The following is a 10,712-nucleotide window of genomic DNA, read 5'->3' as shown; positions in this document are numbered from 1 at the left end:
CTGTTTTCTTCTTTCTGATATTGTAATAAATTATCCATTAAGCAGCACATGAATCAAAACAAATAAAAAAGCATCTGCTACCTTACACACACACACACACACACACTCGCACTTCTATCTGTAACCATCAACAAGCTTTTCATGGCTGTATGTATTTTTTTCTCTGAAGGATTACTCAAAAACTACTCAACAAATTAGCAGGAAGTGTTTCAGAGGGCAGGGTCCATGACAGAAGGAAGAGACCATTACATGTTGGAGCAAGAACTCTTTTTCTCTTTCTGGTGAAACTGATGACCCTGAGGGAGCTCCCTTCCTGTTGACCTCATGAATTTCTTGGCCTTTAATCTCAGTTTAACCATTATAACATCTTGCCTAACCTTAGTCCCTCTCTTCATGACAAGCTAAAGCTAATTCTAACCATAAATAAACAAGTCTTAACTCTTAACCAGCCAGAAAGTGAGGACAGGCCAATATGTCCATCTATCAATCCTTACCGCTAACTTCTTGAGTTTTGCCAGGAAGCTGGAGCCAATCCCAGTTGACATTGGGCGAGAGGTGGGCAACAAGCTGCCAGCCCATTGCCTTTCTGACATACAGGGACAAGGAACCATGGATAACTCATATTCTCAAATAAAGCTTATCCACATGTTGTTGGGCTGTGGACGGAAGAAACCCTGACAGACATTCACGGTCAACATCTTGTCCCTTTCCCAAAATGTTCTCACTCTGTAAGGTCTAATCCTCAAACTGATCCTGACAACTGTAGAATAACAAGTATACAGTTGTACTTCTATCTTTTTGTGAACATGCAACAACTACATGAACCCTAAAACCAAACCTTAACCCTTCAACAACCCTTTGAAGGTGTCGGAAAATGAGGACCAGCCAATGTCCTCATTTTCCAAAAACGTCCTCACGCCATCAGGTCTAATCATCAAACTGGTCCTAACACAGATATAAGCACAAATGTAGACTAATACATAATCTTATCCTTCTTTCTTAGGACACTCATGAAGCATCTTTCCCTTTCCTTAACAATCACAGCTTGATGCCGAACCCAAACCCTAACCTCAAGTCTTAACAAGTCTGTGCCTCACATATATATCAACACAAGTGCACACGCAGATTGAGGATGAGCATTGAGGTCACAGGAATGTTTTCCTCTTCTCCTCTGCATGAAATCTTAAGTCTACTTGGCTCCTTCTCTTATCCAGCCTGTGCAGACAAACGTCTGAAGCTACTTTAGGCATAAAAGCTGCCAAAATCATGAGAGATGCCAAACTGTATTGAGAGGCGCAGTCGGCGCCTTGAAACACAACCTTGGCCTACATCTGTTTCACATTGACTCTTCCTGATAGAGCTGAAGTTACTTAAGTAAACAGTAGATAAATTGTGTGAATGCAGTGATACAAACTCGCATAGCTGCAGCTGCACCGCATTAAAACACACTGCATGTCTCTTGCTAAAAGAAAAGGATAGAACTCTTTCAAAGTTTCCACTACTTTTTAATTTTATAGCATTTTCTCCCATGAAATCAGATACCATTGGTAAATGATGAGTTTTAAAGGGGTGTCTGCCAATTTCATAGTATTTATTTCAATACATTTTATTGGGAATTTCTGTTTTATTGTATAATTTGAAATTACTGTGAAAAGAAGCCTTAAAGTTAGATTTTAGCCAAAATGATGCGTTTTCCTCGCCTGCATCTTTCATCACCTGCTACTGATACTGGTTTCCAGCCTATCCCTTAAATGGATCTGTGCTAAAACGTATTGGCTTCCTCCCTGACCTACACTGCATCCTTTGACCAAGTTTTTTTGCTGATCCATCCCTATTTTTTGGCGTAATCTTGCATATCAACAATCGCATGGACACCGTTGAAAACAGGACCTTCTCGGCGTAGTTAAATATGATATATTTAAGCTTGTGTAAACTCTTTAAAGTAATGTTCAGCTAACTGTGTCCCTGATTCACCTCCGACAAGTCTGATAAAGCTCCAAACAGAACTTATAGTTTGTATATAATGATCTTTATCCAGATTATGCACCACCATCACTCCCACGCATCCTCTGAAGAGCTCAGTGAGGCTCCTTTGCTGAAAGTGCTGCAAATTATCAGGTTTAAAGTGGCCTTTTTCAAACTCAGTAGGCTACTAACCTGAAGTAAAGCACCTGCTGCAAATAGTTATCGCTTCTTCCTTTCATTTGAAGTCTTAACTGGCTGCTTTGTTTTACTCCATAAAGCCACCTTGGTACCTTGAAAGGGGCTTTTGAACTTTTCTTTTAAAACTGATATTTTCCATTGACATGTTGTTTCCTCCTTTCAATATGTGAATGTCTTTCGGTCTTATTCTGTTTATTTGTTAACAGTTTCAATGTCAGGGAAGTTGCTGATGGCTCATCTACAATTTAACAGCCTGTAAAATGCAATATGTGAAGGATCTCATTTGAAAATACAAACAAATGTTCTAACCCATCCAACAAGTCAAGTTATTTTCCAGAGCCTCAGCAGGTTCTCAGAAAAGACAGAGGGCTGACGATGGGTTCATGTTTTCTTAGAAATAGGAGAGATGACATTGTAGGAATATATGTGTTAAGGTTTCAAACTGTAGTGAGAGGTGAGAGTCTTAATGCCCCAGGCCTTTATGTTTTCAGGTCGCCCGTCCATCTTACTCATTCTTGTGAACACGATATCTTGAGAGCGCCTCAAGGGTGTTTCTTCAGATTTGGAATTCGTTTGGTGCTCAGTCAGACAAAAGGATAAACTGGTATGATGTTGATTGTCTTAGGTCAAAGGTCAGGGTGGATTTTACACCACAAAACACTTGTGAACCTTGTGAACGTCTCATCTTCACAATCCCTCACAAAAATTCTTTCAAATTTGGCATAAACGTTCACTTAGACTCACGGGTAAACTGATTTGATTTGGGAGGTCAAATGTCAAAGTGCGAATGGCCTTAACACAACATATAGTTGGCTTCTTGAACATAATATATCAAGTGATTTTCTTTACTTCAGATTTAAGTTCTTTCAGGATCAAATCGTGTCCTGGTGTCCTCATCGGTGTCTGGGAAAGAAAAATGTATGAGGACTGAATCTACGCTGGTTGGTGGAGGCAAACACCCACAGTGATTCTCTGGTGTGTTCTGTGAATGAAGCTGAATTTCACGTTTTAAATTATCAGTGCTCCACACACACACACACACACACACACACACACATACCGCACACCCGCACACACACAGAGTCATTGACACAGAACGGCAGCCTCTTTTTTTTTACGATTTCATTCTTGTCAGTCGACGTCAAGTGCTCTGAAAAAGACAAAGACACAAACCCACACTGCTCCCACGGAAAATAGACCAACATCTGATTCACTGCGGTAGAGCAAGGACATTGTCAATCACCCACATGTGGCTCACGTGTCGGACTCATTGGCATAATTTCACAGAGGATGTGTCACCTCCTGGATGAATTGATCCGTTAGGTAATAAGTGAATGATCGCTATGTTGGAACGGCACCATCTTGGATTTTAGAAACCAGAAGGAACCATATTGGGAGGAGTGGGGGTTTGAGCCTGACTGGGACTGTGACCTGCACACATTGAGACGGTACTCGCTGTCAATCACACGGTATCCAAAGCCCCCAATGCATCCGGTGCTAACGGATCTTTTTGAGAGAATGAATCCTCGAGGAAAATGCTAACTGATGTTATCGATCCAGTGAGAAGGATCATTCTCTTCATTAAAACCTGTATAGAAACTGACTTGCAACCCCCGGAGTTGCTCGGTGTGGGTGAGAGAATCCACGTCCATTTTTTATAAACCGTCTGTGGAGCATACAAACGAGTGAATCGTCTAAACGAGGCCACCGTCAAGTACTTTGTGAATGAAATGGAGCGGATCCTAGAGGCACTGTCACGGAGCCGTTCTGTGCTATTTGGCTTAGTGGGGATGTCATAATGAAAAAGCGGTCTCCTCACTGGTTAGTACTTTTTTAAATACAAATCATGGTCATCTCCAGCTGAGGTTCGGGTTATTAGATTTGATATTGAATAGATGTGGAAGTGACAGTGAGGGTGGAGCTATTAGAGTTGTCTTTCTATGCCCGTGACAATGTTCTCCGGGGGCCTGTGAGGTCCTTTGTTCGTGGTATCGAGTCGGCGGAGAGAGAGCACAGGAAGAGCTCCATTGTGCCCTTGGTTATGAAATTCTCGGATTTGCCCGCATGCAGCAAATGATTCTGTCAGACAGATGGAGTGATTCAAACTAGATAAAGGAATCCGACTTCCCCATGTTTAATACAGAAGGATCACTCTTCCTTTTTTCCTCCTCCCCGAGATCCACTTCCCTCCTCTGACCTCGTAATAAACTGCTCGGCAGTACGTTTCCCTTCGCGGCGCTTTCTTCTCACTTCAGCATTCTGGGAGCTGCTTAGTAATCCTTTCTGTTTGCATATCTCTAGAAATGTGTTCATGTGCAAATGGGGCAGAGATGGCAAAACGGCGACACGGCCCGTGAATAATGCATTTCCCCATGAAATCTATTGAAAGAAAAAAAAAAAAAAAAGAATTGCAATTTTTATTTGTATTCATGTACAGTATGAACTACAATCTCAGGTATCAATAGTTGAACATCATCCTCAGAGAAATTGGTTGGACTCCTCACAAGCACAAGTCTCTTGTTTGTCTTTTTTTTTTAGTTCTCGTCTTTTGTTTTTGCTTTTTTTCGTATTTTTTAACAATTGAAGCACATGTAAAATTATGATCTGAAGATTTTTTTTTTTTGCATTATGTTTTTGAAAATATTTTTTTTTTGTAGAAATTTTTCACCATTTCGATGAATCATTCTCTCCAAAAAAATGAGAGAGAGCTTCCCTCCCTCGTACAGTAACCCCCCCCCCCCAATACGTAGACAGTTGGCAGAATAACACACAAGAATTTGACCACCTTGGCTTCGGGTTTTTGCACAAAAAAATCAAGCTCACTCTGCTGGTAGTTCGAGTCCCAACATCCTGTCAGTGTTAATTTCATTCTGTCGTTCAGAGACCTCTTCACATCGAGCCGTCCCGCTCAAGCAAACACCAAAACAGAGATATTCCATTCATTCCCAAATAACTCACAGTCCTCATCCCCAAATATATATATATATATATGTATATATATAAAAAAAAAAAATCTCAACCTTTGTTTTGTTATTTTTTTCACTGTAGCCAGCGTCAACATTTAATCATTAAGCCACCAAAAGCATTGAAGAAAAGAAATTGAGCATTGAAAAAGAAAAACAGTGGAAAGGGAAAGAACGGCTCACTCATCGACTGTCCTACTCCTGTCACTCAAAGTTGTTGGACGAGTTGAGTTCGACTCCATTTGCAGTTTCATCCGTCTCCACCTCAACAGACAGGACCGGTCTTAAGATGTAAATGTCCCCCACCCCCCACCCCCCATCTCCTCCACCACATTTTTTGTTTGCTGCAGCTCCGTTATTGTAGAAAATGTAGGAATGGATTCGGGAGGATGACGGATCAGAAGCACATGATTCTGTGACAGTGCTTCATGACGCTCATGCTACGCTCACTGTCTTCACGGGGGGGGGGGGGGGGGGAGGGGGGGAAGTGGAACAGCCGCACGATTCGATTGTGGCAGTGATTTATTTTATTTTCGTTTTTATTTTTATTTAGGACGGGTGCAGGTCAGAACCATCTGTCAATACACCTTTTCATTACAGCAATTTTGTTGATTTGGCATCTGTGGAATCGCTTTTGGGAAACTCGCTCAAAAAGAAATACCCCTAAAATGGTCCTGTTGCACGGCGACCACAGAGAAAGAGAAGATCTACCTCTTTTTACTTTCTGCACAAGGTCACTGTTTCCTTGGCAACCGTCTGATGGCTAGTTTTGCCTCCTTACTCCTTCTTTTCTATTTTTCACTCCTCTCTCTTCATATCTGTGATATAGATCTCCGTTTGAACGCCCCTCATGACCGTTGTGGGTCCACCGTCCACCCCCCCTCCCCACCCACTGCTCTTCACTTCTCATCCCTGCCCCCCCCCCCCCCCCCCTTCCCTGAGCCTCCCCTCTTTGAAAGACTAAATGAGAAAAAGAAAAAGGCAGACGACAGGAGAGACGGTGTTTTGATGGTCTATAAATGATGCAGCATCAAAGCATGTGTGTTTTTCTCGGGTCAAAAATGAGACAGAACAGGGGTCGCTTCAATATCAAAGCCCCCCCCCCCCCCCCCGTCAGATGTGAGGCACAGGGAGAGTGGAAAAGTCTCATGCTGTTTTGTTATCAGCTTTCGTCTGTTAGTCTGCAAATGAACTGCTGATACAGATTAATGAGCTATAACCCGGCTCCCCTTATTTCGAGCAGGGGTTCTAGCTGCTCCACTGCCGATGCTAGCCCCGTCTGTGTTAGTCTGACAGGGTCACACTACATTACAAAGCAGCCTCATTTGCCTCTTTATCTGTACTAACAGATGGACTATCAGCGCCCAAGCTTGTGTGACCCTGGGGTGATGGCAAGGTAACACGACGCTGAGTGGACGTAGATCATTGCTGGGTTAACAGGGAGGCCGCCGACTGCAGCCTTATGCTCCCCTTCATTTTCCCCAAGCAATATTCTGCCGTCGTGCGGCACACGCCGACGGATAAAGCGAGACAAATGAGACATGGCGAAGGGGTGAGGAACCTGCCGGAGCGAAGTGACAGAGAGACAATCAAAGAAGAATGGGGACACGGAGGAAGAGAGAGTGAGGAGGAAGCAGAACGAGGGCAGACGGGGAAGATGGAGGATTTCGGAGTTGGAATAGAGGAGTGGAGAGAAAGACAGAGTGACTGTAGAAGCATGCAGAAAATGTAGGAGGAGGAGTGGGAGCAGAAAACTTAATCTTAATTAGAGTGAAGGATCTATGGCTGTTGTTTAGGAGCCACGGGGGAAATGCACATTTACTCATTTGGCTGCGCCGCTCCTCAGGCATGCTGGCTTCACTGTGATATCATCCGGAGCTGTGTCATTAAAAGATCCCATTTTGTGTTGAATGACAGCTAGAGAATAATGGCTACGGAAATAAAACCCATTTTATGTTTTGTCTCATAAACCTCTGCTAAACTGGACAAGATTCGTCCAACAGCTTCTCTCGACTAGAACAATGCATTTCTACAAAATAATTATTACTCAAATCAAACTATTACATTTATAGCATTGTGTTAATTGTAGAATAAGACCAATTTCTGCATTGGGTATCACACGAGATGTGGACGATGAATTCCATATTCGCCTTCAGTGAACCATTCTTTCCCTTGTGCAGTATTACACACATAGAAAGAGAGAGAGAGAGAGAGAGAGAGAGAGAGAGAGAGAAATAAAATGAGCTAAAAAGCTATCACAAATTGTTTTTTCTTCATTTAGTCACTAGACATATTTTTAATAAATAATCTTTGTTCTTGTAAAGACACTTGTTAAAGTATCGCGTGTTGTCCCTTTGCCAAACGCTGATTTATCCTTGTTATCGACATCGACCCTGTCAAGTCAACGTCACTTTGATTTTCTTTTGTCGTCGTGTTTTGGTCCATTGTACTTGTATGAAACTGCCGACACTGGATATCTGTTCAAACACACAATCAGATTTGGGTCTCCTGTACATTGTCTTTCGAGCAGGCTTGAATCAGTAAAGGTTCCTGTGTGGCAGAGCTGTGTATGGTGCTGAGCATGGACGGGTGGTGGTAAGTGCTCTTGTAGGTGTTGTAGTGGTTGTAGTGCTCCAGAGGGGGCAGCGATAGGTGTCTCTCCATGGCTGCAACACCTGCAAGCTCTTCTTCAACAGTGATGACCTCCATGGAGGAGGCCGGGCCATCGGGATCCTGCTGGTTATGCTGCTTCCTCATCTTGTAGAAAATGACCAGGAGGACGGCGGCCATGAGCGTGATGGCCACGAAGCAGCCGATGATGATCTTGGTGGTCTTCATCACCTCGTCCAGGCCGTTGAGGGCTCCCTCTCCATCCAGATCCAGAACTGGAATGGTGTAAGTCCGCTCTGTGTTCCTCGTGGACACGGGAGTCCCTTTTGTGGTGGAGGACGACGTCCAGCCGAACGGGGGGAGCGGCGTTTGGCTATCGTCCCCAGCTGTCTCAATGGTCTCCACAGTGACTGTGGTGAAATAGGTCACACCACTGTTTTCCACAGACGTAACATTGAGGACAGCAGAGGCGGAAATGTTGCCTGCTGTGTTACTGACCATGCAGGTGTAGGTCCCAGTGTCCTGCATGGAGACGCTAGTGAAGTTCAGCGTCCCGTCATTGAGCACAGACAGACGCACCTTGTAAGCCCCGTGTGTCACCAACGAGCCGTTCGGTGTGAGCCAGCTGATGGACGTCAACGAGCTCGTACGACATTTAAGCTCCGCAGCCATTCCCTCGGTCACATTCAAGTCACTGGGCGGCTCCACGATGACGGGGACATCGCACTGGAAGTAGCTGTGGTCCAGTTCCCCGATGTAGCGACCCTTAAACGCTGAAGGAGCATGGCAACGTGCACAGCAGCTGGTGTTGGCAGGTACGGTTTCCTTCAGCCACCAGCTGAGCCACAAGATATCACAGTTGCAGTTCCAGGGGTTGTGATGGAGGTGGACCCGCTCCAGGCGATGCAAAGGCGTGAAGAGGTCATGTGGTAGAAAGGTGAGGTTGTTGTGAGCCAGGTTGAGCTCCACCATCGACTGCAGGTCATCGAATGAGTTCCTCTCGATGGTTTGGATCTGGGCGTGCATCATCCACAGCTTCTGGAGGTTCACCAATCCCGTGAACGCGCTGGGCTTGACGACAGCGAGCTGGTTTCCTGACATTTCGAGTTCTTCGAGCCTGACCAACGGTATAATGTTGGGAATCTCCTTGAGGTTGCACATTCCCAGGTTCAGGTAGCGCAGGTTGCTTAAGTCCTTGAAAGCTCCGTCGGAAATGTAGGAGAGACGCTTGAGCTCACCTAGATCTAGCCTTCGAAGCGAGGGGACTCGATTGAAGGCATATGACGGTATACTTTCAATGGGGTTGTTCCGGAGCCACAGCTCCTTCAGCTTGGACAAGTACTCGAATGCTCCATTGGGGATTGTCGTGAGCCGATTGTCAAAGAGCTCCAAAGTGTTGAGACTGGCCAACCCATTGAAGGCACCAATTTCAATGTTGCGAATGTGGTTCTTGCTCAGCTGCAGGATCTCCAGATGGCGCAGATGTTTAAAACTGTCCACCTTGATGACCTGGATGAGGTTGTCCTGGAGGTTCAGGTAGCGAGTGTTGGTGGAAATGCCATCGGGGACGTCCCGCAGACCCCGGCGGGTGCATATGACTTTGCTGAACTGGTTACTGCATGAGCAGACGGACGGGCAGGTCTGAGCACGAACCAGCCCGGCCACCACCAGGATCTGAAGGGCCAGCAGCAGCACAAAGAGGGGGTTGGACAGCGCCCCCTTCAGCCTACGACCTCTCATTGTCTGGCGCTGGAGGGAGGAGATCATCGTGTTCAGCATTCATAGTTCATCGGCTGTTTGTGTTCTCTGCAACAAGAAGACAGACAAAAGAACAACCTATTAATAAGAAGACCGGACGTTGCTCTGAGTCACAGTTCAATTTGATTCATGAACAGATCTTTTTGAGGCCGAATTGTTTAGTGGGCAGAAAATTAACTGGCAACAAAAACATTGGCTTTTTTTTTTCAGATAATCAAATGTGAACAATCGCTGTTTTGTTATGTTCCATGATGGTGAAATGGAGATAAGGGAGCGTTGGTCAGATGAAACAAACTCTTGAAAGATGTAACGTTGAGCTCAATCAACAGATAATTGATAGTGAAAATAATCATAACAAGCAGCCCGGAGCTATTTCTATCGTACAAAGCGCATGAAAAAGGAACCAAGATGAATTAAGAGCTTCATTAATTGTCAGCATTGCTCATCTGTGGGATATAACAAGCTTTTTTGTCCGCTCCCTAACCCTGGATTGCCCCAGATTTCCAGACTTCACAGAAGCTGATACATCTACACTGGAGACCGAGAATGAAAAACGAAGAGAACTTAGCATCTGTCTTCCATTCGAGGGGGAACCGTGAATTTCTTGTAAGCCCTTTACTCATTGAAAACCCTAAGCCTGGAATTATTTAATACACAAAGCCTTAGTCATGAAATTTTCAGAAGAAATAGTAGAAGCATCTTTTGAGTTCGCCGGGACCCGGTTGTTTTAGGACTAGACGAGTCACTGACACTTGAACACGGCTCTACACCGGCACCAGAAAAACACCGTCTGAGGAACATGGACATAACATCTGTCAACGCTAAAAATGATGCAAATTGCGAAATGCATACGATGGCAATCAAAGAGGAAACCAAAAAAATCAATAAGGGTTACCTTTTACTATTTGAACATCATACTAAAATAATCTTTATCTTATTCATAGCCTCTTAAAGTCTTTCATCTGTGATTTATTTCCTGGGTTTCCCTTCATTCACTGATTCATGATCCATGCTTTTCAAATTTTAAGCACAATTATCCAAAAGCAGTTTTTCAGCCCTGTTTACTTTTCATTACCGTCCAATTTAGACTCACAAAGATCCCTGACAAATAGAGTGGAGAGGTCCAGATATTGTCCTTGCATAACTGTGGCCTGAATTTATTATCTCTCAAATAAAGTGACTAACAAGAAACTCATTACTCTGTTATTTTAGATTAGA

At 44.2% G+C, this 10,712-nt stretch overlaps 1 protein-coding gene across 1 annotated transcript in view; it reads right to left on the bottom strand.

Moving 5' to 3' along the window:
- Positions 1-6,080: 6,080 nt before the first annotated feature.
- The window catches only part of lrrc4cb (leucine rich repeat containing 4C, genome duplicate b), a 40,410-nt gene continuing 35,778 nt past the window's right edge, over positions 6,081-10,712 (bottom strand). The window contains exon 2 of the mRNA XM_062393811.1: positions 6,081-9,542. Within this exon, the coding sequence (XP_062249795.1) occupies positions 7,620-9,515 (1,896 nt within the window). The 5' untranslated portion in view covers positions 9,516-9,542 and the 3' untranslated portion in view covers positions 6,081-7,619. The remainder of the gene's footprint in view (positions 9,543-10,712) is intronic.

This window comes from Platichthys flesus, chromosome 1 (genome assembly GCF_949316205.1).
Source record: "Platichthys flesus chromosome 1, fPlaFle2.1, whole genome shotgun sequence".
NCBI lineage: Eukaryota > Metazoa > Chordata > Actinopteri > Pleuronectiformes > Pleuronectidae > Platichthys > Platichthys flesus.
Note: the sequence above shows the minus strand (reverse complement) of the source record. Positions and strands in the feature narration are given on the sequence as shown.